This window comes from Trichinella spiralis (assembly GCF_000181795.1).
Source record: "Trichinella spiralis strain ISS 195 chromosome Unknown Scfld5, whole genome shotgun sequence".
NCBI classification, from domain to species: Eukaryota; Metazoa; Nematoda; class Enoplea; order Trichinellida; family Trichinellidae; genus Trichinella; species Trichinella spiralis.
In genome coordinates, this window is record NW_003526944.1 from 4,747,221 (window position 1) to 4,774,556 (window position 27,336).

A 27,336-nucleotide genomic window follows, 5' to 3' on the forward strand; every position below is an offset into this window, starting at 1 on the left:
TTCACGAAACAATCAAAAACGATCCATTAAACATTTAAGAGCATGTCAACGATTATTAAATATTTACATTTAAAAGTTTACTGCAAATAGGATCAACTAAATTCAATTACCATTTATTATTTATGTATTCACCATTTGATGACTGCCAAAACTTCACATTCATATTTTAAAGCACATAAAAATACAAAAAAACAACTCACGAGTTGTCTTTCCAAATTTTAAATTATCATTTTTCTTCTATTCAATGTAGGATAAAGAAAGTATTTCTTCCAATGAAGTTGCTACATTCTAAAACAAATAACAATTAAGCAAAAAAGTGTCGCTTTTCTGTTACAGTCAACAACTATTATGATTCGTTTTTTGTTATTCTGATGTTTGTATTATTGACTTTTTGCTTTCATCACTAATATACCGGAAAAGTTATTTTATTTATTCAATTTAGTTTTTCAGTTTTCCTTTGTAATGTAAATTGGGATAATGCATTTGATTAAAAATACAATGACGACATTTAGTTGCATGTTCATTATTTTCAAATGATCATGCGATCATCAGAACAATTGAAATTTGATCATTCAATTGCCAATTTCTGATTGATGATTTGCAATTTTTGAAAAAATAATTTATTCAAAAATAAATTTCTCACTTCATCACAGTATACATTATTGTAAAATCAAGTTCATAATAAATACGTCGTTCGTTTTCAGCGAATTTATTTGAATTAATTTCAAATGTCACAAAAACAATTTTATTTTGAAAAAAAAACTATTTAAAAAACTGTTATTACTCATTTTTGTTAATTTTGTAATATACTGTAGTAAATTTGTAATGAGGGATTAATTGCTTTTGTAGAAATTTTCAAAAAGTTGCAATTCAATTTACAGTTAATAGTGAGATGACAGTTAATTAATAGTATGTCATTTGAACATTTCAGAATTTGCACATTATTTTAAAATTGTAAAAAATATGAAAATATATTTCTAATGATAATTTTTACAAAAAAAACGAACAGATGTGTTTGTTCACTTACGATGGAGATTGATTCATTATTTGTATAACTGAGATAGGTGAAATTAAATAAACAATATCTAAAAATATCAACATAAAATATTAGTTTTAGCTAATAGCAAAATTGCACGAAAAAAGTTGAAAAAAAACAGAAACAATTTTTGAAGTTCTATTCAAACTGAAACAAAGTCAATAGTTGAAAGTGAAAAGTTTAACATTGATTTGAATGTAAAATTCATCATTATTTCCCGCATATTAGTTGTGAAGGAAATTGTTTTTTTCTTTTTTAAATTTTCGTAAAGTTTTTTCTTTGGTTCTCTACTTCTGAAAAATGTTCATCGACGTGAAAGTTTGCTTTGCGTTGTCGTTCTTCAACAAACATCCAGACGAATTCGCTTTTCGCCCAAGTTGTTGTCTGCATTTTGTTGAACATCTGCGGCGCGCCTGTTGACCTGCCAGCTTTTTGACACGAACAAGCTAACACTAGCAAGCTTCGATGTTGGCACTGACTTCATCATCATCATCAAAAGCAAGCAAACTCTCGTTCATAGTCATTTTACTGCTGCTGTTGCTGTTGCTGCATGCTATTTCATTCAACCTATACGCTTGCCATTTGTCCAAAGCGTTGGAAATTGAACGCTCTCTGATCATCATTGATATTTTTCTCTTATTCCATATTTCACTGTTTTTCCAATAATTTTCTCTCCATATCGATGATATTCTTCTTTTCATCTTTTCTATTTAAATTTCAACCACTACTTTTTGTTCTACTGATGATTCAATTTGATTTTATTAATTATTTTTCAAAAAAATAATACTATGCTAATTTGACTGTTATGTATGTAGATTGTGACGGTGTGCATGTCAGTGATGAGGATTTTAACAACAGTCGTTGTATCGTTGTTGGTTTTCTTCAATCGGCGACAATTCACCAATGCATACGCACCACCGGATTGTAAAGGTTGTGCACCACCATGCATTTGTCCCGGTCTTAAAGGTGAACGAGTAAGTATTTATTTCATTTCATTAATTGTAAAACAAAATTATTAATAATTAAATGTTAATTCTTCTTGTATGAAAAATTTTATCTTTCCCAAATAAATTGTGTGTGTGTGTATGATTCTTGATAAATAAATTTTATTATCAGCACCAACTTCAACGTCTATTTTTACTGCCATGAAGTAGCTTAGTATTGCTTAGTACGATGCATTTCATTTAGCTGGAATTTGTCAACTGCATTTTCCAGTGCCAAATGTTGCGCACATTTTTTCCTGCCATGAGCATGTTTCAAGTTAACTTTGAAAAAAATATCCTTAATTTTTAAGTTTCAGCTTTTACCTTTTTCCAAAGAATTTGAACCATTTGCCGCTCCTTCATTACAACTCAATCGCCTATTGGTCATCTACAAATAAAATAAAATAAATTTAAAAATAAAAAACTTCCAAATGACAGCTAAAAATTGAAGTATCGAATACGTATCAGCTTTTCAAATGGCATGCGTGTGATTTTTCGCAACTAGAGATGAAACATTTTCGTAAAATATGCATCAAAAAGTAAACATATTTTAAAAGATCAAATTATAAAAGTGAACATTTGAATGATGAGAAAATATATGTAAACAAAAGTAAACTGAAATATAATAGCAACAAATTAATTTTAAGCGTGATGAAAGCACAGATAAACATTTTATTTTTTATTTTACTTTCATACTATTGAAACATTACTGGGATCATGAAAAAAATATTATTTTTATTTATAACGTTTCTGATTAAATTGAATTCAATTTCAGGGTGATGTTGGTTTCATGGGACTACCAGGTCATCCTGGAGAACCAGGTGATCCTGGAGACGAGGGTCCTGAAGGTATGCAAGGCCAAATAGGCCAGCAAGGTGAACCAGGACCAGTTGGCCTGAAAGGTTATAGAGTAAGCAGATAGATTGTGTTCATTATTCTGATTATGAATGGAATTCAGTGGAAAAAATGTTCAGGGTGCACAAGGAGAACCCGGTCTGCGGGGTTTGCCCGGCATTCCAGGGTTGGCTGGATTCGATGGTCCGATGGGACCTCCTGGAATTCCAGGCTGTAATGGAACTGATGTATGCTTCTTTTCAATTAATTGGACATACTTTCGCTGATGATTTAAATTTTAAGGGACGTATGGGTGCACCGGGACTTCCAGGGTTACCTGGTTCTCAGGGTCCTCCTGGAATGGAGGGTGCACAAGGACCGCGTGGTGATACTGGCGAAGGAGGCATCAATTCTGCCGGTATTAAAGGTGAACGTGGTGAATCCGGCAAACCTGGAACTCAGGCAATTGAATTTTATTATGCTCAAGAATGTGACAATAACTTCAACAAACAATATGTTTTATTCATTTCCAGGGCAGACCTGGAATGCCAGGCAGAGATGGTGTCAAAGGCGAAAAAGGAGACATCGGTTATGTGGGCTATCCTGGTCCTCCTGGACCGCCTGGACCAAAAGGTGCTATGGGCTTGTTCCGAGCCGGACAGAAAGGAGAAAAAGGAGCAGCCGGCTTGCCAGGTTCACCTGGACCGCCTGGACAGCTCACGGCTCTGCGCCTTGGCGAAATGGATATTCTTCAAGGACCGGAAGGAAATCCTGGCCCGAAAGTATATAATTTATTTCAGTCACTTTATTTTTTTACATTAGTGTTTTTTGAATATTCGATTTGGTTATCATTACTTAGGGAGAGAAAGGCGATTATGGAACGGTCGGTCCGCCAGGAATGCCCGGTGCTGTTGGAGAGCCTGGTTATCCTGGATTGAAGGGTATGAAAGGCGAACCCGGCCCACCCGGAGCTTTGGTAAGACAGCCGTACTACTTTACGCAAAAGAATTTAAAAACAAATGTTTCTTTACGTTTCACTTGTGCAGGGAAAACGTGGAAAAGATGGAACGCGGGGCGCGGCTGGTGAAAAAGGTTCCACTGGTGATGCAGGAGGACCGGGACGACCTGGTCGACCAGGATTAAAAGGAGAAATGGGTGATGAAGGAACCCCTGGTCGTCGAGGCCCGCAAGGAGATCCAGGTCCACCTGGTTTACCCGGAGTTGGTCGCGGATTAAAAGGAGCAAGAGGAATTGAAGGTCCTGATGGAGCTCCTGGACCAAAAGGCTTGCCGGGAAAAGATGGCTTGCCTGGTTTGAGTGGTAAACGTGGACCAATAGGTCTACCTGGACCGCCAGGCGAAGTCGGCGTTGATGGTCGCCCAGGCTATTCAGAAAAAGGAATGAAAGGAAATGATGGTACTATTATCCCGTTGAAAATTTACTTGCATCGTTTGTTTTCAATTGGCTTATTGTTCATAAAATGATTTTTTTCACGCAGGCTATCCTGGTCTACGAGGAGAACCTGGCTATCCGGGAATGCCCGGCTTGCAAGGACCTCCTGGTGAAATTGGCTTCCCTGGATCGACAATTTACGGACCACCTGGACGAGATGGGTACCCTGGATTGGATGGTATTCCAGGTCCTCCAGGAGAACGCGGAGATCCTGGAAAGCCAGGTAATAATGCAAAGTTTTGGATTTTTTAAATAAAACTGAGTGAGAAACGCTAAAGAAATGCTTCTCTTCTGTTGCGTCAACTTCTACTTTGCATTAAACGTTAAACATTCAGGTTTGAAGGGAATGCCAGGAACAGGTAAACCACTGGTTGGCCCGCCTGGCCAAATAGGCTTCCCTGGACTGCAAGGTGATCCTGGTCGCGTCGGTGTGCCAGGCCGAGTAGGCGCACCGGGTTTGAAAGGACTTCCAGGAGATGACTGTGGAAAATGTCCAGATGGAACTCCTGGTGTAAAAGGTACGAGAGGAGATGCCGGTTTACCTGGCTACGCAGGGATTCGTGGTCCTGAAGGATCTCCGGGTTTGCCCGGACCAAAAGGCAAAACTGGCTTTCCTGGCAGAGATGGAGAACCTGGTTTGCAGGTAAACTACTTTTCTGCACATTCTCATTCACAGAATTCAGTAACTGAAACACGCGTGCATGTGCGTTCAAATAAATAATGCTCCCTCAAAAATGCAAAATGGGATCATAGCCTCCAGTGACTGATTTCATTAATCACAAGACTTTAGGAATGTTGCAGCTTTTCTGCTGTTTTACTGTTTTCAATGATCACTTTTGAACTAGGGTTATCGAGGAGCTCCCGGTTATCCTGGAAGACCAGGAGACAAGGGTGATGCAGGTGACGCGATTGGAACGCCAAACGCTGGACGACCCGGAGCTAAAGGCGAACCTGGAATACCAGGATTTCCCGGCCAACGCGGTCCGATGGGTGATGCCGGTAGAGATGGTTCGCCAGGCTTACCTGGTGCACCAGGTTTGCCTGGAGAAAGAGGACTTCCTGGATCAAGAGCAAAAAATGGACGAATGGGGAAAGCCGGTTTTCCTGGACCGAAAGGTGAACCAGGGGATTCATTCCCTGGCCCACCGGGTATTCCTGGAATGAAGGGTATCCGGGGTGATCCGGGTATACCTGGCTTTGCTGGTCCTCAAGGTGCGGCAGGCCCCGCTGCGCCGGACATGATTCTCAAAGGTGAGCCTGGCTTACCTGGTCGTCCGGGAATTCCTGGCCAAAAGGGTGAGTTCGGCTATCCTGGTTTGCCAGGAGAACGTGGTGACCCTGGTTACGCTGGTCAACCCGGTCCAGCTGGCATGATCGGAGAAACGGGACCCAGTATACCAGGAATACCTGGTCCTAAAGGATATCCCGGAATGAAAGGCTCTAACGGTCTTCCTGGCTTTCCAGGCATTCCTGGTCTACCTGGCAAAGATGGAATACCTGGTGTCGGTGGCACCAAGGTAAGAAAAGAATGCAAATGAATTTCATTCTTCACTAAGTGTTACGCTGTTGTTTTGAAATTTTTTCAATAATTATTATAGGGTGTCAAAGGAGATGCAATAGTTGGACCAATCGGCCCTGCCGGTCCTCAAGGTTCAAGAGGAGTTCCTGGAGAACGGGGAGTACCTGGTCTGCCTGGACAGGATGGTGCAGAGGGTGACATTGGCCAAAAAGGTTATCCTGGATTAAAAGGCAATGCAGGTTCGGCTGGACAACCTGGCTTAATGGGACTGAAAGGCGCACAAGGATTGGATGGCTTGCCAGGTCTTCCTGGATCTGACGGACGCCCTGGGATCGTCGGTTCGCCAGGTGAACCAGGCAGACCGGGTCTTCGTGGCAATGACGGAATTCCAGGTGCTCCTGGAAAAAGCGGCCCGATAGGCAGTGCTGGCGTTCCTGGAGCAGCAGGATTGCCTGGAATGGCAGGCACACCCGGTCTGAAAGGGGAATCTGGGGAACCAGGATTTCCTGGTGCACAAGGTCCACAGGGAGACGCTGGTCTACCAGGTAGACCGGGAATTGATGGACAAAAAGGCGAGTCAGGTCTTCCTGGAATCATGGGGCCAAAGGGAATGGTAGGAGAAGTTGGATTAGCTGGTTTACCAGGCAGAAGTGGTCTGGCTGGCCGAAAAGGAGAACAAGGTGATCATGGATTTGCTGGAACCAAAGGCACGCGCGGTGATCCCGGATACCTAGCCGCTCAAGGACCGCCTGGTGATATGGGTGATCCGGGTACGTTTTAAGATGAACTTTTGACACATCTACGGCCTGTTGTTGTTGCTACTTTTCAGGAGAAGTTGGACCTGCAGGTAATCCTGGTGTGGCAGGGCTTCAAGGTGTTCGTGGTGAAAAAGGAGCTCCTGGTGACTCATTCCCAGGTGCGAGTGGAAATGCAGGTGAGCGTGGCGATCCAGGTTTGCCAGGGTTGGCAGCAAAACCTGGTTTTCCTGGACCTCCAGGTGATGCCGGCGTTGTAGGTAAGCGAATGCAGAACAGTGCCAAAGCACGTTGATTGTTTTGAAATGTTTATCGTCTGTCTGTTCACATTTCAATTTCACTGGACAACTAAATGTTGCAGGCATGAAGGGCATTCCTGGAAATGCAGGCACACCTGGCCTACCTGGCATGCCTGGCCAACCAGGCATACCAGGGTCGAAAGGTGAACGTGGAAATGCAGGCATTCCTGGTGTGAGAGGTTTGGATGGTGCAAAAGTATGGGTTTGATTCATTGAAATGTTTTCCATCTATTTTGAAAATGAATTCCACTTTTAGGGGGAAGATGGATTACCAGGGCAAAAGGGTTATCCCGGTTTGGCTGGCAACAATGGTCTCGAAGGTATGCCAGGTTTACCTGGAATGCCTGGTGTCAAAGGAGAAGCAGGGTTGTCGGGCATTCCTGGATTGCCTGGTGTAGGTGGTCTCAAAGGAAATAAAGGCGAAAGCGGTTTGCCAGGCTATCCTGGTCCAAAAGGAGATATTGGCGTGCCTGGCAAAGCCGGCTATCCAGGAGTTAAAGGTGAAGTTGGCATTGGTGGAATACCGGGCAAAAGAGGTCGAGATGGCATTCCAGGTATTCCAGGGAGAAAGGGAGATGCAGGAAACCCAGGTTTGCCAGGTGCACCAGGCTTTGGAGTTAAAGGTGACCCAGGTTTTCCAGGGTTACCTGGTATGGAAGGCACCGGTTCACCGGGTGCCAAAGGTGAACGCGGAGAGGCGGGTTTGCCGGGCATGATGGGCAGTGCTGGTGCGAGCGGCGACCCCGGATATCCAGGACAAATCGGTGAAAAGGGTGTTCCGGGTATTCCTGGAAAAAGAGGCAAAAAGGGAGCGTCTGGATTGCCAGGACCGAGAGGAGATGCAGGATATCCGGGAATGAAAGGACAAGGAGGTAGACCAGGTGCGGAAGGTCGTCCTGGCGATTTCGGAGTACAAGGACAGCCTGGACCTGCAGGCGATGCAGGCTTTCCCGGTCGAAAAGGTGAAAGTGGCGTCCCTGGCCTGGTAGGCGTTCCAGGTTTTCCAGGAGCGAAAGGGGACCGTGGAGATCCAGGTAGTTTCGGATTGCCGGGTTTTCCTGGTCTAAAGGGCGACACGGGCGATCCAGGACCAGTTGGTCCGATGCATCCGTACAGCGAACAGCGGCATTCTCCACCGGGTATGAGAGGACGACCCGGTGAGCCGGGCATTCAAGGCCCCGCCGGTTTGCCAGGCAGCAGAGGCATGCCTGGCCCACCGGGTGTGCCCGGTGCAAGAGGTGATAAAGGTCTCGCTGGCACTCCTGGACGTCCTGGTGTGCCAGGGCCGAAAGGATCGAGTGGAAATTTTGGAAACGCTGGTTTTCCTGGAAACGTGGGACCGCCTGGAAATCCTGGTTTTCCCGGCGTGCCTGGCATTAGAGGTGGCATAGCGCCTAGTCGTGGTTTTTACTTCGCTCGCCATTCGCAAACAACTGCCGTACCGAACTGCCCAGCCGGCACCACTCCGATGTGGACAGGCTATTCACTGCTTTACATTCAAGGTGATGGAAAATCATCTGGCCAAGATTTGGGTAAGCAGAAGTTTCCTTTTTTCGAACTTTTCCAACTGTACTGGAAAGAGGAAAATCTTTTTCCTTGTCAGGGTTGCCAGGAAGTTGTCTCCGAAAATTCAGTACCATGCCATTCATGCCGTGCAATTTAAATAATGAATGTCACATCGCGTCACGAAGTGACTATTCATATTGGCTAGCGACAGAAGAGCCAATGACCGCCTCAATGGCACCGGTTTCTGGTTTCGGAATCCGGCCTTACATTAGTCGTTGTGTGGTTTGTGAATTGCCAACACAAGTGGTTGCTTTGCACAGTCAAACGAACGATATACCCCGTTGTCCAAGAGGATGGACTGGATTATGGACCGGCTACAGTTTCATCATGGTAAGTGGAATTGCAGAAAGCTTTTTTAAATTCAATAACACTTTTGAAATTATTGAATAATAATAAATAAACTGCGACGTACCGTGATATTTTTGATGCGTGCAGATGAAGAAAATTGTCCTTTGATTATAGCACACAGCCGCTGGCGCCGAAGGAACTGGCCAAAATTTACAATCGCCCGGATCTTGTCTAGAATCCTTTCGCACGTTACCATTCATCGAATGCCACGGCCGAGGAACTTGCAATCATTACGCGACCAACCACGCGTTTTGGTTAGCCGTCATCGACCGAGTAATGGAATTTTGATTTTGCCTTTGAATTTGTGTTGTTAAATAGTGCTTTTTCCCTTCATTTTCACAGGATATGATGTTCAAGAAACCGTATTCAGAAACGCTGAAAGCTGGTGGTTTGAAACAGCGCGTCAGCCGATGCCAAGTGTGCATGAAGAATCCGCCAGTGTACTGATTGAGTGAAGCGTAAAAAGCACAGTTAATCCAGTTTTGTTTGCAAGCTATTTATTTACATTATGCTTATTCCGCTGCCCCGCTTTTTACAAATATATAAAGCTCATCAATACGTAAACCACCTCTTTCTTCTCCTTTTCACACTTTTTATTCATATTCTCTCTTTTCTTTCTCACTGTTACTGAAATTGAACTGCCAATTATCAAAGAATGCTGCTCCTCCCATATTCAATCTGGATAGACATTTTCTGATAACTGTTGTTAAAACTATTTCAATTAAATAAAATTCCCTTCGAAATTCCATCCTCAGATTTGATTCTTTTCATTGTTGTATTCATTCATTATTAAAAGCTTGTACACTCTGATCGTTAATATTATTTATTGCCTGTTCTTCAACAGCTGTGCAACAATTTTCCAATGGCTTTGTAAAAGAGAAAATTTGACATAAAAATTTTCAAGATCGGTTAACATTAATCAATCCATCTTGCAACAATTGGTTCTTTACTGTCATCGCATCCCCCTTCAACGTATAACTTCAACTTCTCCTGCGTCAAACGAGGCACATAATCTTGCACAGTTAGCAAACGACCGTCCTTGTCCAAGATCACCAGCTTACTGAACCATCGTTTCTTACCTCTAAAGCCAGCACTCACTTTCCTTTTCGAATAAAAAATACTAAAATTCCTTGCCACAGTCTCGTCAGCCGACAAATGCTCAAACACCTTCTGCATAGTGCACATGGTGAACCACATGATTGACAATTTGTTCACCACACGCAATTGCCATTTATGCAAAAAAGCCAATATGCCGGCAGGAGTAATTGACCGACGCCTGCTTTTGGTACATACAATCAAATCAGTCAGCTTCGGACATTTCTCTGCAATCATGCGCAACAATCCGTCGACATCTGACTGATCATTCAAACAGATCGATTCCAAATGCTCAAAGGTTCCCGTAGAGAAGAAGTAATGAAAAAGCCATGGATGGTAGGTGATTGCACTGAAACCACGAAGAATTCGGAACAAACGCTGAGGCCATGTGAAAGTTTCTTGATTTACAATCGCTCTAAAATTACATAAAAAAAATAAATTTCAATTCACATCATCGAATTCATATTTACAGCTGTTTAACATGTTCAAAATACTCGAATTTTTTTTCTTAAACTGTAAGCCCAGTTTTCCAGTTTTACAACAAACTGCTCAACAATAAAATATTATTATTGAAAAGAAGTTATACTCGAAATAAAACAATTTTATGAACAACAATTAATTAACGCTACTACTCACAGGAAACTTATCAAATTGAACATCAATTCCAAGCAAAATACCACATAAATTCTACGCTAAACTTAATTCAGCTTTTAAATTTGAATTCGTTCCATTAAAGCTAATCTAACAATTATTAAATGCACAGAACAATGAAACTCACAAAATACTTCACTTAATCGCTTCGAATGCATTTATCACAACTTACAGTTTGAAATAAACTTAAAAATCATAAATGCAACTTCATACTGTAATGTAAGGAAAACAAATTAAATTATAAAATTATAAAACATAATCATTTATTTAAAAAAACAAAATAATATTTATAAAAAAACAAATTATATGTAAATAAAATGTAAAATACGTAAAAAAATTAAGCATTCCAAGAGAGAACAAGCGACGATGTACTTACTCGTCACTGAGCCCAAAGGTGAGTTCAATTGTTGCGTTCATTTCGAAGATCAATTGCAGAATTTGTAAAAATTCCTCGGCTCTATCAAACATCCAATCAACAGTGAGGTGTATACGTTTCGACGGTATGTCAAAAAAACCCCCAATAAAAAGACCCAACATCGAAGCACCTTCTCTGCTATAATGAAGAGTCAACGATTTCAACGGCGGTGGCGGTGCAAGGCGAATTTGAAACGTCATCAGTGGAACTGCAATGCGCGACATTTCGAAAGATCCGAAATTGGTCATCGGATTGGAAAAAAGTTCAACAACTTGACGTGCACTCGTGCGTTCTTCGACAAGTTTACAATTTCGAATCCATGGATAACGACGAAGCGTTTGGATAAATCGCATCATAAATACCATTGACTTGTACTTCACGTCGGTTTCGCCACGAGAATGATCATCAGAACCATCGGCCAGACGATTTTCCTCGAACTGGTTAACGTTGAACAGACGGAAAAGCCTTCTCAAGTAAGTACCTCGAAAAATGTAAATAATTACATTGTTCTGAAGATGCAGTTTACTTTGTTCAGAGAAAAGAAATTTCACAGCTTCCGCGACGAAATCATTGTAAACCATCAGGATCAAATTGCCAGTGCCAACTTTGCAATGAATAAGCATTTCCAAAACTTCTTTCAGAAACGTTTTCGACCCGGCTTGTATTTTCAAAGTATTGCAATAACCAATATGCTGAAAAACGATCCCCAATTTCGAAACATCTCCAAAAACCGGCTTGAAGTTCGTTTTAAACTCGCCCATATACCGTATCCAAATGAAGTGATCAACAATTTCCACCTCACCCAAACATTTAATACGCGAACCGGAACGCTTCAGCAAACGTGACCAACGACGGCATACGAGCGCTGACTTCAGGTGAGTTTCGAAATCTAACGAGCTGAAAATTTGCATCAAAATATCGTCGGGAAGGTTGTTGATTTCCATTTTTATGTTCGATATGGAACGCTGTTGGAGGTATCTGTTGAACAATTAATTAGTTAGACGACGTCGGTGGATTGTTGTCGAAACTCTCTGGTTTGGAGGAACCGTCTTGTGATTTCGGACGTGATCGTTTCTCTACGTGACCACGGCAATGCTCACATTCGTTGTCACTTTCACTGCTCGATTCTTCCCACTTTCTGGGCTTCGAATAAATACAACAACCTAATCAATAAACCAAATTAATTAAAAACATAGACGAAATTCACACGTCTAACTTACACTTTGATTTTTTGCGATTCAAATTTTCGTTATCAACAGTTCCACTAGCCCAAGTGATATGACGCCGTGGAGGCGGTGTCAGAACTATGCGCAGAGTCGTCTCGTTGGCGGCAGTAGCAGTCGAAGTCTAAAATGACGCAACGAATGAAGTATTTGATGAAAACAAGCAACCGTAAAATCGTCACACAAACATTAGCACACTCCAATACGGTGGTCACGCTTGAATCCGATTCAGGCACTTTCTCTTCACAGGGATCGGAGCTCATCCCTTAGCATAACTACAAACAGCGTGAGCTAAAAGAGATTCGCCACAACATACGAACATGCTTTACTTTAAATTGAATACTGTAACTGATATTTAAAAAGAAACATATATATATATAAACTGAGCGTTTATTTAAAAGATTCTTAAAGAATCCATCACCTATTTACTGGCATTAAATAATTTATAATATTTACAACAACAATGATGTTTGCAATTTTCGCCAATAATTTACTTGTTCAGTTTACTGTAATGTACAGTAATGTCAGTGGTTAAGTTCGGTCCTAGAATTGTAAAACTTATTTCTGAAATTTTCATCAACAGCAGTATTTTCAAGTGACAATGAACACATCAAATCAAAACTCTGATTCGCAGAATTACCAAATTCCATGTCTGACTTGTTTATTAATAATGACAACATTTACGTACATAATTCAAATAATATAATAATTCACGCAATAATAACGATAAATAAAAGTAAAAGCACAACAACCGTAGTGCGTTTGTTTCCCATTCGTATGCAATTAAAATTCAGCAACAACACAACATAATAAAGAATCTACTCAAACACATTATGCATATTCTAAAAAGCTGATCAACATAGAACCCTTTGGTTTCATACAAAAAAATCATTTCGCATATATGCGCGTAATTTATAACAAATAAACATTGCTTTCACACATGAATACTGATGTTCAATAAACTTCGTCTGGTGCGTCCAAATCTGTATAAGCGATGGGAACTCGTGGATCACGACGACTACAAACAAAGAAAAAGATTTTTTTAGATGAAATTTGTAAAAAAAAAACAACAATTTTCACTTTTCCTTATAAAATACATTTTATTTTATTTTATTTTATTTTTAACACACGCTCTTGCATTTACTTTTCACGTTTTGCATATTATGATCTACAACTAAGTTTTTTACACAATCAACTAACTGGAAACGTAAAGTAAACAGGAAGCAACAAGTTAATCTGCACCGGCGATACTTGTCAAAACGAAACAGACACGCTGCGCATATATGCAAATATATTTATTTAATTCTATTTGGCGAAAAAACATTTTAATAACTCACCCATCATACTGCCGACTTCCTCCTCCAGTTCCACTGGCTCCACCGCCCCCACCACTATGAGTAGTTCTTGATCCGCCATAATCTCGCCTCTGATAATAATCACGACGATAGTTTCCTCCTGAAAAATAAACATTCCGTTAAAACTGATCAACACAAAAATTCCTGATCAATGCATGCGCCTGTTTCTTCGTCAAATAACCTCCTCTGTTGTAGTAATTCTGTCTATTGTAATCGTGCTGCTGAAATCGTTCTTGTGCAACAAGACGATCACTTGGGGAATACTTCGACACCTGTGGCCTGACATCTGGCGAGTAAGGTCTTTTCGGATCGGATAAATAGTTGTTAAAATATTCAACCTACACAGAAAATATAATAATAATAAATCTATGAATCGAATGTATATTCCAAAAATAAAAAAACCCGTGCAACCTCAATGCGCACTTCTTCCACCTTCTCCGGATGTTTGTAGAAAATATGTTTACGGACAAATTCTGGACCTTTGAACTTTTTTCCAGATAATGGACAAAGCCATTTGTCTTTTGCTAATTCTTGACAATTCGCACTGACAAACGCTTCTACTTCTTTCTCCGGATCACGTTTGCCCAACTTCACTACTTCCTCATCTGGCAACAATTCTTTTTGACTTAACAACAGTTGAATCTTGCTTACTGCACTTGTTATGGTATCGTTTACTAAATTAATTTTCCAACAATCATTATTAAACAACCCACAGCTTCACAAACTGCGCTTCATACCAAAAGACAATGAAACTTTACAAGGTTCATCACCATTTGTCACCATTGGTCCACGCACATGTATTAAACCACATCTATTCAATCAATATCAGAAGGAAATTTCCTCGTGTTACACAATTATTGGTTTATCAAACTTATGCCGTGTTTAAACACTCGAGTCTTACCTATTTGGCATTTCGTCTTCATATGGATATTCGCCGTGGTTGTAATAATCAACTGAATGCACCACACGCAAATACAACAGCAGTGTGTCCAGAACCTGCACATTAAAACAAAATATTATTATTAATAAATCTTTTACGGACTAAAAATGTGCACATGCTGACTTTTAGCAATTTTTCGTCTCGTTCAAAAGTCACTTTCACTTCCCCATCTTCGTCAACTTCTGTCATTCGAATTCCAAGAAGTTCTTCTTCTTCGGCACTGACTTCTTCAATTAGAACTCCAGATATGTTGGCCAACAACGGATTCTTACTAGATCCACATTCGGCCATCATGCTGTCCATCGTTTCTCTTCCATTTGAACTAGGCCCGTCGTTTTCGTTTGCTTTATCATCATCCCATAAGTTGTACCTTTTGTCATACATTTGCACAACAGTCGCCGCCAATCTCAAATCACTTTGAGCAACAGCTCTGTGAGCAGCAATGCCATTGGTAACTCGAATTCGTCGACTAAGATCTCGATTCACAATGGCGCCCAAATCACAGTCCCGAAGCTGGATTGAAGAACATTATTATTACACAACAGACAATCAATTATTCCAAAATGCAGCTCAATACCCGGATATTAGTGATTTTCCAACAAATCTCTTTCACGTTCACGTCTCGACGAAAAGAAACCCAACCACGACGGTAAAATCGCCTATCAGGTAGCGGCTCTGCCAGTGCAACTCGCAAAAATCCAGGATAACGCTTAAACAACGCTTCCAATTCTTGCTTAGTGATGGTCGGTGCAAGATTACGCAAAAATATGCTCGACGTCTTGTGCAACAACAAAGGACCACCTCCACTATTTCGCTCAACATTCGAGCTAACTCCTTCGTCTTTTGCACTCTTCAAATCCAACTCACCTCCTGTCTCACCTTGAAAAACCAATATTCAAAAACGTACAGACAAATCAAGCAACAACAATTTGGAGACCTTTTTCAGATTCATGACCACTGATTTCCCCATCCTAAGCAAAATAGAAAAACAATTCAAGCAATATACGAAAATAACAATCACAAATACAAGCGCTTACGTCGCTTTTTAATTCTGAAGATTTGTCTGAAACATTTTCTTTTTCTGCCATCGTACTGTTTTCAGCATTGTCGACTAAATCGTCAATTTCCATTTGTCCTTCTTCTTCCAATCTAAATGAACACAACAATAATTAACAATGAACTTTACACTGCTGAAACATCAGACAAAATAAAACTAAACATTTCGTGAATTAATTACTTGTTTGTTGTTGATTTGGCCTGATCATTCGATAATTCGGCATATTCTCCATCTTTTTCAAGTTGTTCAATATCTTCATCCGTTCCACCTTCTAACTTTATAACCACTGCAATTATATTATTAAATTATTGGTATCAACAGTTCGCAACATGCATTTGAGCAGTTGTAAGTAAAAAACAACACTGCACATAACAATAATTTCACTTAACAAATTTTTACCTGCATCCATAAACTTCAGCAAATTTTCTCCATTGTCTTGATCTAAATTCAAACGATCTAACCAACCTTTTTCACGAAGTTCCATGAATATCTCGAGTCTCCGCATCACAGCATCACGATGCTCTTGAAATCTCTTGGCGCGGTCTTCTGGATGATATTTAACGCGAAACCTTAAAAAAATTTACACATTGAACAACAAACAAACCAAGGTAGCTCATGTCCCAACAACAAATAAACCATAAAACCCACACCAAAAAACAAAAAAAAAATTTTTTTTTTGAACAGCGTGGTAAATATTTTCAAACAATTGTCGAACAAATTCAAAAAACGGCTAATAAAGCCTACATACTTTACAGATTACAGAAAATGCATTTAACTCGAACAGTTCAAGAAAAAAAAACATTTTTCATTAAACAACAAACGTATATGCGTTATAATTATTCTAAACTGTAACACTTTTTTAAAACCAATTATTTTATTTATTCATACATTTATTCTGTTTATATTTCCAGGTAGCACCCTCCGTTGTATTTTTCTTTCATAAAATTTATTTATATTTAATTGAGACAAAATAATGAATAACCGAATTCAACTACATTTTCTATTTTTGTCATTGACACATTTAATTTTGAAAATCCAACGAAGACACACCAAAACCAACCAAAGAATTTGTTGAGATAAAAAGAGATGGCAGTTTATTATTGAAAATTATTTCTAGAAAAATACTTACCAACAATAAATAAACAGCTGGAAATAGTGTAGCATTAATGCTGCATTTGTTTCAGATGAAAAGTTAAGTTTTATCTCTCAGACTCTTTGAACAACAGAAAAAAATATTTTTGGTAGCCTCGACATAATGCGCCCCTGGCTACGACGAACTTTCACGAATTTAATCTCAAAACAAACAAGTGGTCGCCTTTGTATTGCAAAACTTAAACAAATACTGCTTATAAAGCGACACTAATATCAATGACGAATGATGCGACGTTTCACACATACACACAGACGAAAAAAGTATAACATATGCATATATAAATATATAAATATAAATGTATAAACAAATATATATATATATATATATATATATATATATATATATACTTATTCATTTACATTCATATTTATATATATCTATATATACGCATACATTCACTCATATATATACGTATAGAAGCCGCGACATAATGCGCCTCTGGCTACAATATGAAGCTGTTAAAAAGCTGCATACAAAGCTGTTCATATAAAGTTCATAAGTGGATGTATTGTATTAAATTTGTGATTCTATATAAAAAGCACAATTTTATGCCCCAACCGCCGTTGTCTCATTAGTGGCAAAATAACAAAATTGAAAATGTGCTCTTCGTTTCGGAATCAAACTGCCTGTTCCAAACTGTGTAAATTAAACGTAAATTATTTTTAACAAAATATGACTTACCATTCACGATCTTTGTGCGCCATGAAGAACGCATGCAATAACTGCTTTTTGTAGTCAGTTTTATATTCTTGATATTTTTGTATTGCTTCTTCGTCTGAAATCATATCATCTTGGGAAGATAAAAACTGCTTGAAGGTCATCATTGGCGCCAACGTGTGACCATCGTTCGTAGAACTTTCATCAGCTCTGTTGTTACTAAACGAATCAGCAGTTTCATCCCTAATAGAACATCATGCAATAATAAACCAAGCAAAGACACGTCAAATATATGTTCTCTGAAAGACTTATACCAATCTCTTCGGCGTCGTCGACTTGCATTCGGACTATATTCCGGTCTCAAACGATAGGATTTATAATCTCTATTTGATGCAGCAGAACGCCTAAATCAAAGAAAAATTTTTAATTCATTAATAAACAAAATTACAAGTTTGTTTATTCATACATATAAGTGAATACAAGTCATAAAATTATAATGTACAGTTAAAATTTGCAATTGATGTTAAGTATAAAATTTAGAAAAAATAAGAAATTTCTGAACACAACCAAACGTCACTTCAAATAAAACAAATACCCATCATTAAGCTCTCGACGCCTGTCTTGAAATTCACTCCTTTCTTTCATAAATTTGTCTCGACCACGTCTTCGGTCAAAATCATCATCACTATCACCCATACTGGCTTATAAGCAACTGCAAAACTGTACTGGAGAAAATCAGGGCAAAGCACAAGACAAAACACAAATGCTACAGCAACGACAATTATCAGTTGGAAGATGACTGTGCTAAAAAATGTCAAGTTCACTTAAAATATTAAGTCATCAAAAAATGTTCATTTTACAATTAATACAACAAAAAATTAAATGTATCAAAGGGTTTCAGCTTTTTCTTAAATTATAGCAATATCGTCTCAACATTTATTTTTACAAGCTAGAGACATACTGTAATAAATAAAATAAAAAAATCTATTTACAGTATGATGCTTACCGTAATAAAGATATTGATTTTTAAAATTTCAATTAATGAATTCAGTTGTAAATTTCATTTAACCTCAAAACATAAATTATTGAAAATTTAAATTATATTATACGACATAAGTTTGAATTGAAACTTAAAATTTTTAGTTCTAACTCTGCTTTCAAATTTGCAAAGCTTGACATTTATCCGACATTCTTTTTTCATCTACTTTTGTCTGTACCACACGTTCAGTTGTTCTCTCTGTTACGCTGCTGATGCTGATCACTGCTTATCATGTTCTACCTGTTTCTATCAACGTTTCAAATATATTATTATGCGATCATAAATGTTATGTAGTATTAAATCAGTAGTTGCTAATATGATATAATAACTTTCGCTATATGAGTAGCTATATTTTGTTGTTGCGCTTTTTAATGTTATGAATTGATGCATTTCTGGATGATGATTATGCGTATTCAATTGTAATGTAATGATTTATATGTTAGTTTTATAAATGAGTAGTTAAGATTATAAATTGTCACTTTGTAATTCAATTGTATGTAAATTGTATAAGTAAACAACTGAATTGTAAATAATACATGAAAAGAAATGTTATATTTGATTACAGAAGAGTTTTTCATAAATGATGAAATTTTGCAAGTGATATTTTTTACACTGATGCACAATTAAACAACACTATTTGTGAACCGTGCTTTACATTATTGGTTAACTGCAGTGAAAATTTGTGCATGATTATTAGTATAATCTCGTATTCTAGTTTATAAAACTGTTGTTTTAGATATACATAAGTAATAAAATTACTTTTTATACCAGTGATATAATAATAAATAACAATATTACATTTCAATTTACTGGTGGAAGTTCTACATTTAGATTCTCTCATTTAGTTAACATTATTTTATTGTTTCTGTTATTTACATTTAGTAATGTCCGCTATTTTTGTTTAGTTTTATCAGAAAACTGTTTTCTCCGTCGTGAGCGATAGAAAATTTAGATAGATAGATACGTAAAGATTCAAGGATGACAAAACGCCTATTCACGGGAGTGGCATTTTTATCTTTTGATCATTTTTATTTTAATATATAAATGAAAACCGGTTTTCAGTATTCACTCAACAGTATTCAGTTTTTCCACTTACTTCTTTTATCATTGGCATGCACATTTTGAAAACTTTGAAAATTGCATTTAGTTAATAAGCAGTAACGTATTGCAGTTTAAATAAAATGCAATTTAACATATTATTTGTTGACATGACTTTACTGTATGATAAACCAATCAATCGACTTATTGTTTAGTATTTTTATTAATATTAAAAATGCAGTAAAGGGAAAGTGAAGACACGATGCAAAACTTAAGATAAAACGTAGCCCCATTATGTAATTCTGAACTGGGGATATTTCTACAAGGTGAAATTATCCCTGAGTTTAATTAACGGCAAACCAGCACAGTTGAGATTTGAAATAACACGGTATTTCTTTCAGCTTTGATGGCTGCAATAATTAAGCGTGCAATAGCTTTTCATGGTCGAAATATTTTAAGATTTTCGTTTGTTTTCATTTAAAATTTAGTACCATTACATTGCATCTCCATTTTTAAAAGAGTCTTTATCTTTTCATTTTATCATTTCTGAATACATCATCTTTATTGATTGTATTTTACGTTCTTTCATTTCTATATTTGATGTTATTTTCAAATTTTCTCAGTTATTGTCTTTCGCTCTGTTTTATGTTTATTTCATCGTTTGTAAAAAACACTCATGATGCAGCGCATGCAAATGCTCAAACACCTAACCAAACGTAATATAATACATGGAGAAGTTATGAGAACGTTAGATTACATTAAATTAGATAACAGATCACAGTAGATAACAGAATTAGTAAGTTCAACAGTACAATGTTCAACTGATAATGATGTTAATATGGATCCCTGTGTAACGACCCACTGGGCGAGGTCGTCTGGTTCGCTTCCTTCGGGTTCGCTCCAGTTCGCCCGTTATCACTCTTGGCCGGCTCGTCTTCGTGTTGCCATCTTCCACGTTCGTATCGTCACAGCACTCGCACTCCACGCTCGCCAACTCACTAACTCTCTGGATGGTCTCCGCCGCTCCAATATATAGAAGTTTTTCGCGTCAACTGAAATTTGATCCCTCCATTGTCTTGCTGACAATCCCCCGGCTTGCGGCCCTTCTATAAATCAGCGGCTTGTTACGCGGCGGCTTTGATCCGCTGCCCCAACGGACCATCAGCGACCGGCAATGACCGAACGACACGCCGTACAGCAATGATCGTTACACCTGTTAATGAAAAATTAACGTTGAGATGACGTTTCATCCAAAAAACTTGCTTTTCTTCAGTGAAATAAATTTTTTCACATTTTTTGTATTCTTTTAAAATGCATTTTAAAATGTAGTAACATAAATCAAATGTTCTAATATGATTTTACTGATTATCAGCAAAATGCCTTAATAGTGCATATGTAACGAACGGTGATTGTCCAGCTTGGAGTTCCGTCATCGCCAGGAGACGGCGATCCCTGGTTCCGCTGCTCGGAGCACGCGCCGTACGGGTTCGGGTCCGTCGCTGGGGACAGTCTCGTCGAAAGTGGCCCAGGCCACCGCACTCGAAGCACTCCATTGTCCTCCGTGTGGGTTGCAAGCGGGACTGCCGCTCCCGAGTCACCACCAACTTGTCCACGCGCCGGGCCAAAGCTTCCACAGTCTTGGCTAGGCTGTCGTACACCGAAGCAGCATCGTCGACTGTTTTCCGCCGGTCTTCCTCGATCTCGGTTACTATTTCCGCCAACTGGCGTGCCTTTGTGAGAGTCGCCGGCTCCTGCAGGCAGAGCTCTCGATGGACTTCTTTGGACGCCAGGCCGAGGATGAAACGGCTGACCAATTCGCACTCTGACTTCCCGGCTCTGCGTCCCATTTCGGCCACTTCGCGTGCAAAGTCTCGGATAGACTGATCCTTTCGCTGCCGCAGGCCACTGAAACGCATTTCCAAACGGATCGGAGACTCGCTCTGACCGTAGGCATCCAGCAGGCGACGTTTAAGCTCCTGCCAGGAACTGTCCCGTGTCGAACCGGGCGGGAAGAGCTCGCGTCGCACCGCTTTCGTCATAAGCAGGCGAGCGCTGGCGGCGTAGTGGGAGGGTGGCACACCAGAGATGATGAAGAAGTCTTCGACGTTGTCCAGCCACTCGGAAGGATCCATTTTCGGGGAAAAGGCTGGGGGTGGGGGGTAACAAGCAGTCCTCAACGCCATTTCCGGGACAGGCTCCCAAAGTAACGAGCCGCTCCCTCGGGCAGGCTCGTTCACTACCTCCACCGCGCTATTGGCGCATTCGCCGCTCAACGGCGACGGGCTGGTTTTGAACGGCGGGCTTCCCTTTCTTTCCGATTCGCGCTCTCCTGATGCCATTATAACAATAAAAAAACAGTCAATATGTATAGTTTTTATTGGCAACAGCGAACAAGAACTGCCGACGATGCGTTACAGCAAGCCTCTTCGACACACACAACAACGACCACGCCTACGTACAACTACGCACTACTGTACCTACCTCTGATTTTCAAGTCCAAATCTGCTTACGGTAGCTTCACCTTTCTTCCGCTTCGTTGTCTGGAGAAATAGAGTTGTTAGCTCGGTCAGCGTCCGCTGCACATAACTGAAATATTTGATCATCAAAGCCTTCCATAACCACAAGACCATTTGATGGAAAACGTACTGTTATGTTCATGTTTTAAGGGTATTATTTTTATGATTTAATTCCAATTCTATTCATAATTCAATGAAAAAATTACTTATGTGATAGGTTCTGTCATAATTACAGAAGTTTTTTTTAAACAATAACGACGCAAATGCAATAGACATTTTTATCCTACAGGAACAGAGAATCGAAGCAATAGATAAGGAAGCAAACACCTAAAATAAGAAATAGGGATAAAGTACTTTAGGATAAAGTCAAAATATATCATAAAACTGAAATTATGAAAAAGCAATTTATAATTAAAAATACCATAATATACAGAATGTCGATTGCCAAATCACCGACAGAAAAGTAACAAAGTAAACAGATCAATCAGAGCAAATGTTGTATCCATAGATAATATTTGTGTTTACTGCTCTGCGTAACAAAAGTGAAAGTAAAAGAAATTACGTCAAGGTAAAAATTTCATCTTAAAATACATTTTTTAGTGATCTTTTGAAATGATGCATGTACATTTATGTTTTTAAATATTTTTTCTTTATTATGCTTAGAATTTGAAAAGAAATTCAAACTCTAATTTTCAGTTTTATATTGTCAATTTAATTGTTTGAAGAAATTCACATTTCAGTTTGCTCATATAGTTGCGAAGAAATGATTTGATGATTTATAGCGGTTACAGATAAATCGGAGTGCACTAGTGAAGTAAATAAAGCGCAATAAAAAACGTGCACTTGTGATATTTATCAGCAGAAATGAATAAAATAAAAATTTGCATGCGAGTGAGTTGATTTGTAATGTACAAATGGCCGTACAATGGCTAATTGGGTACCGACGTGTCGGGTCATGAGGGTCTGTCTCCAGAAGCCACCTGCGGTTCTCGCCGATAGCGTCTTCAAACTAGGCGGGATGGGAGGTTTTATTGCCGCGGCTCTGCGTCTACCTCAGCCGGACCTGCAATGACCAACGCCGCCGTACATCAATGATTGTTACACACGTATTTTAATGAACGTCAAATTTTTGTACAATGAAGATTATGAAACAGCACCATGTGCGCATCAAACATAAGATTTGAAAATCGCCTTTGAAAATCATTTTTTTTCAAAACGTTGTATACTCATTTTGTAAATAATTAGCTAAAAAGGCTAGACGTGTACTATGCAAACCAACGTTGCTTAAAGCCCGTTTCTTTGGTAGCAAGAACCTCTTATTCATTTAACATATAGCTACTTTAGCCGTATTACATTTTATTAATTTTTTTGAAAATCAAAATCACTTGATATTTCTGAAACAAATACGACTAAATGTAAATTATTCTTTTGATATTCAAAATTTGCATAAATTAATTGAAATTCAATTGTTGAAAATTAATATTATTCATGACATGTGGTGCAATCAGGAGAAATAGAAGAGTTAAACTGAGGCAAGAAACTATGGAATGGCATTTTAATAAAATGTATTTGTAACATTATCTAATAATATAGTCGAAATATGATCTAATACGGAGACAAAAATAATTTCTTTTTGTGCAAATTTTTATCTTATAATTTTATTAATTTAAAGCAATACATTAGTCAGCAACGTATATATAAATTTTCCTTTCAAGCATTTCGATATTGTAGTTTTATTATTTTCACACTTTTATTTATAAAAAAGGTTTTATCAAAAACAAAGCTGTGCTTTTATGATATTAATCATTTCAATTACGAAAGTAAAGAATTTCAATATATATAAATGGGAAGTATTTGAATAAAAATATTATAAAATTCTAAACAAACGTAATGTTTAAAATAAAAAAATAAATGGCAATGATAGTTTGTATATTTAATTATAAATATAAAAAATATTTCATAGCAATTGGCAGTGGAGACGTCTGCATGTTCGTATTCCACTGATGGTTGATGTGTCACTTTGGGTACCGCTGATGAGTTGTGCTCACCAAGGAGGTTGGTGAAAGTCAACGTTCAGTGAGACTTTGACTGCACTCTCTGGTGAGTATCAGTAGGCATTCTTATCAGTTCAAATTTTTTAAATAAATTTCATACGGAAAATTGCAAAAATCATATATGTAAATGATAAAATGAAACATTTTTATTTTCATGCTGCACGTAAATTGAAATTTTCATTGTAAAATTAATTTTTTGATATTTCTTTTTTTAATATGTTGCATTCAAACAAACAGGTTGAATAACAATATGTTAAGGTTGTTTTTTAATTATGTAAATCAGCTTTCCTCTAAACACTGCCATTATCAGTAGCAGAGTTCTGAGTTTGTTCTGCTGACGTGGCTATGTAATATCTTTATTCAGTTGCGGTCAATCGGTGAGTTACATTTCAAGAAATTATAGGCTAACGATGTGCGGTGACTGAACAAGGATGAGCAAGCACTGAAAAGCGGGATGAGCATCCACGAAGCAGATATGATTTTTGTTCTACTTTATTTCAATTATTAGTAAGTTATTAATTATGATTTATCATTGCAGTGGAAGAACGAGGTGGAGTTCAATGATGAGAAGTCGCATTCTTTTTCACGTGATCGTTATAACTTCAAATTATAAATGACAAGTGGATGTTGAGTCTGTAATGATTCAATTTTGTGAACTCTCCGTTTAATTGAAAAGCAATAATAGGTTATTTTTGAGGATATGATTTTAATATTAACATAATATTTACAATTTTTACTGCTTAGGAAGGTGAGCATTTGATTTTATGTTTCGTATTTTAATCGATTCGAAAAATAATGAAGATGCGGGCGACATGAAGCAGAAATGGAAAACAAAAGGTATACAGGGTCTCCCGTGGGTCCCTATTTTGTAGGTCTGGTATGAGGATACTTCGAAACGATGAAGTGATCCACCAGTTGAATTAAGCTAAGGACAAACCTGTATGGTTGAGATTTGAAATAATGCAGTGTGAAATTGCGAAACATGGCCTGCCAGAGATCATTGTCACAGACGATGCAATATTTTTTGTTTCTCAGGAATTTTAAGAGATTATTCGTAGATAGATTTGGAATTCGACACATTCGAACAGCTATTCATCATCCGGAAAGAGTAATTCAGCTTTTTGACTTAAAATTCATTCGAATCTGAAAATGTGCATATCCAGTAAACTGGCAGACATTTTTTTTGCCACGATAATTACTGCTAAGGCGATGGATTGTTTGAATCCATATTTCGAAGTAACTGACAAACAAATATCTAAACTGTTCATATTGAAATGAAGAAATTAACAGGACAATATTATTTAATTAAAAATTTATATAATATTCAATTACAATCAATCGAATTGGTAGAAATGTTCTTTAACATCCCATTGCCATGTTTCTCACATTCAAAGTGTAAGCATATTAAAAAACGAAGCATAAGCACATTGTAAAATTGTTCAATCATTCAATCATATTTTACTGATATTAAGCAAGTGTCAATTTTAATTAATTCTTTTTTTTTATTATTCGACGCAGCAGTTTTGTAGACAAACTTTTAATATAATTTATATTGATGGAAATGAATAATTTTTAATGACGCATCAAAAGAATTAAATTAACAACGCATATTCGGTTTCATTTCATAATAAATTGTTCAGTTTGAATCAAAGTTGGAAAACAAAAATTTTCAACTGTAGGGAGTCTGTATTACAAAATCAATTTTCAAGAACAATAATTATATGAATATTTGATGTTGTTAATAGCGAATTTGAAAATTTACATTTGTGAAATTGAAAAATAATCTCCCATGCCACTTTCTTGATTTTATTATATGCACATTGTTGAAAGATTTATCTCAAACAATGGAAATTTAATTAACATAATCACAACGAATATGTCGGTTCGGATGTATTTGAACTTCATTTCTGAATGTATTCACAATGGTTCGGATGTATTCGAACTTCATTTCTGAATGTATTCAGGTAAAGTAATACAATTTTGAGAAAACTTTATTTTTTAATATTGCTGAAAAATACATGAACAGAACTATAAATTTTGCTGTTCTTTGAACTGAAACCATTGAAACTAAAGTCTAATGATCTAAATGGTAATTATTTAAATAAAAATGTAAAATTTTAAACAAAGAGGTTGAAAATGAAAGATAAAATTGCAACAATAATTTGCATACTCTTAATTATAAATGGAAAATATGTTTTATTTCAATCGGCAGTGGAGACGTCCGCATGTTCGTACTCCACTGATGGTTGATGTGTCGATTTGTGTAGCGCCGGTACCCAAATGGACGACGTGCATGAGATGTTTTCCGTAATCCAGATTGCAATCAACATTGCAAGTGCTCTACTAATTGATGAGTGATAATGAAGAAGTTGCACTGAAATTGACGACCAACGGACACCCCACCCCATTCCTTTACAACTTTTCAAATAAATTTCATGCAGAAAATTTCAAAAATCATATATGTAAATGATAAAATGAAATATTTTCATTTTCATGCTGCAGTATAGCAGGCGCTTTACGTTTTTAAGCTTTTCAGAAAAGCTTCACAAAGAACAGCAAAAATCCTATGCTAATAATAATAGAATGCAGTATTTTTATTTCATACTGCACGTAAATTTAAATTTTGATAACAAAATTCATTTTTTGATAAATATTTCATTTTTCAAAATGCTGTATTCAAACAAAGAGATTTGAAATAAAAATATGAATGGCAGTAATAATAGCATTTTGGCTTCATATTAAATATAAAAATCACAAATTGCAGTGGAAACTTTTGCTTGTTCTTTATTATTTTATTGGTGGTTGATTTGCTGTCCTGCGCCCACTCGTATGCAGAGCAATATCAAATTGCCAACATATTTGGTACTGATGCACCAAAGTGTAAAGGCTGTCTGCTATGCTACGTGAACATGGGCCAGAAAAGCCAAATGCATCATCACAATGATGGCATCTTTTCCACAACATCCCAAATAGATGAATTCCATCAGACTGATTGCATTGATCGAAAATGAATGAGAATTTAAATTGATTTTTTTTAAATTCATTTTTTAACAAATATTTGTTTTTTAAAGTTATGTTTATTATTTACGTGATTGTTTTCTTTTTGCTTCAGTGTACTATGAAAACGATCGTCCATAAACTGAAAGAATCCAAATAATTTCCGGTTCGGATTTGTTGAAAATGCCAAAATACTCAGCACCCACTGTTTTCACTTATTATATCTATATTTCGTCTATTTTGTTACATTGCTATTTTCAAATTTGCATATGTTGTATGGCATTTTCATCAATAGTTGCGTATATAAATCAGGTTTGAACAGCAGATGTCACAACTGCTGGTAGCATTCTGAAG

The 27,336-nt window shown here is 37.6% G+C and overlaps 6 protein-coding genes across 6 annotated transcripts; 1 reads left to right on the top strand and 5 right to left on the bottom strand.

The window, feature by feature from the left end:
• Positions 1 to 1,875: 1,875 nt before the first annotated feature.
• Tsp_12103 (collagen alpha-2(IV) chain) lies at positions 1,876 to 9,239 on the top strand. Its single transcript, XM_003375534.1, is given in 18 exon segments — positions 1,876 to 2,010; positions 2,337 to 2,402; positions 2,795 to 2,929; positions 2,994 to 3,101; positions 3,157 to 3,369; positions 3,387 to 3,635; positions 3,713 to 3,829; positions 3,900 to 4,302; positions 4,352 to 4,528; positions 4,641 to 4,948; positions 5,151 to 5,822; positions 5,904 to 6,594; positions 6,654 to 6,839; positions 6,941 to 7,080; positions 7,135 to 8,410; positions 8,482 to 8,774; positions 8,907 to 9,065; positions 9,135 to 9,239. 18 exon segments carry the CDS (start codon positions 1,876 to 1,878, stop codon positions 9,237 to 9,239), a joined length of 5,433 nt encoding a protein of 1,810 aa, XP_003375582.1.
• A 468-nt stretch (positions 9,240 to 9,707) lies between these two features.
• Positions 9,708 to 11,897, bottom strand: Tsp_12102 (putative F-box domain protein). Its single transcript, XM_003375535.1, has 3 exons — positions 11,685 to 11,897; positions 10,915 to 11,645; positions 9,708 to 10,302 (listed from the first exon to the last, which is right to left on the bottom strand). The coding sequence occupies exons 1-3, from the start codon at positions 11,895 to 11,897 to the stop codon at positions 9,708 to 9,710; spliced, it is 1,539 nt and encodes a 512-aa protein (XP_003375583.1).
• A 49-nt stretch (positions 11,898 to 11,946) lies between these two features.
• On the bottom strand, positions 11,947 to 12,439 carry Tsp_12101 (protein phosphatase 1 regulatory subunit 11). Its single transcript, XM_003375536.1, has 3 exons — positions 12,365 to 12,439; positions 12,174 to 12,300; positions 11,947 to 12,116 (listed from the first exon to the last, which is right to left on the bottom strand). Exons 1-3 carry the CDS (start codon positions 12,437 to 12,439, stop codon positions 11,947 to 11,949), a joined length of 372 nt encoding a protein of 123 aa, XP_003375584.1.
• Positions 12,440 to 13,130: 691 nt separating this feature from the next.
• On the bottom strand, positions 13,131 to 16,167 carry Tsp_12100 (arsenite-resistance protein 2-like protein). The gene is made up of 12 exons (XM_003375537.1): positions 16,133 to 16,167; positions 15,928 to 16,097; positions 15,709 to 15,814; positions 15,478 to 15,620; positions 15,049 to 15,350; positions 14,595 to 14,984; positions 14,433 to 14,527; positions 14,257 to 14,342; positions 13,934 to 14,205; positions 13,713 to 13,869; positions 13,514 to 13,631; positions 13,131 to 13,194 (listed from the first exon to the last, which is right to left on the bottom strand). The coding sequence occupies exons 1-12, from the start codon at positions 16,165 to 16,167 to the stop codon at positions 13,131 to 13,133; spliced, it is 1,938 nt and encodes a 645-aa protein (XP_003375585.1).
• Positions 16,168 to 17,358: 1,191 nt separating this feature from the next.
• Positions 17,359 to 18,034, bottom strand: Tsp_12099 (arsenite-resistance protein 2-like protein). Its single transcript, XM_003375538.1, has 3 exons — positions 17,934 to 18,034; positions 17,647 to 17,742; positions 17,359 to 17,581 (listed from the first exon to the last, which is right to left on the bottom strand). The coding sequence occupies exons 1-3, from the start codon at positions 18,032 to 18,034 to the stop codon at positions 17,359 to 17,361; spliced, it is 420 nt and encodes a 139-aa protein (XP_003375586.1).
• Positions 18,035 to 20,773: 2,739 nt separating this feature from the next.
• Tsp_12098 (zinc knuckle protein) lies at positions 20,774 to 21,754 on the bottom strand. The gene has a single exon (XM_003375539.1). The coding sequence runs from the start codon at positions 21,752 to 21,754 to the stop codon at positions 20,774 to 20,776; it is 981 nt and encodes a 326-aa protein (XP_003375587.1).
• Positions 21,755 to 27,336: the final 5,582 nt, after the last annotated feature.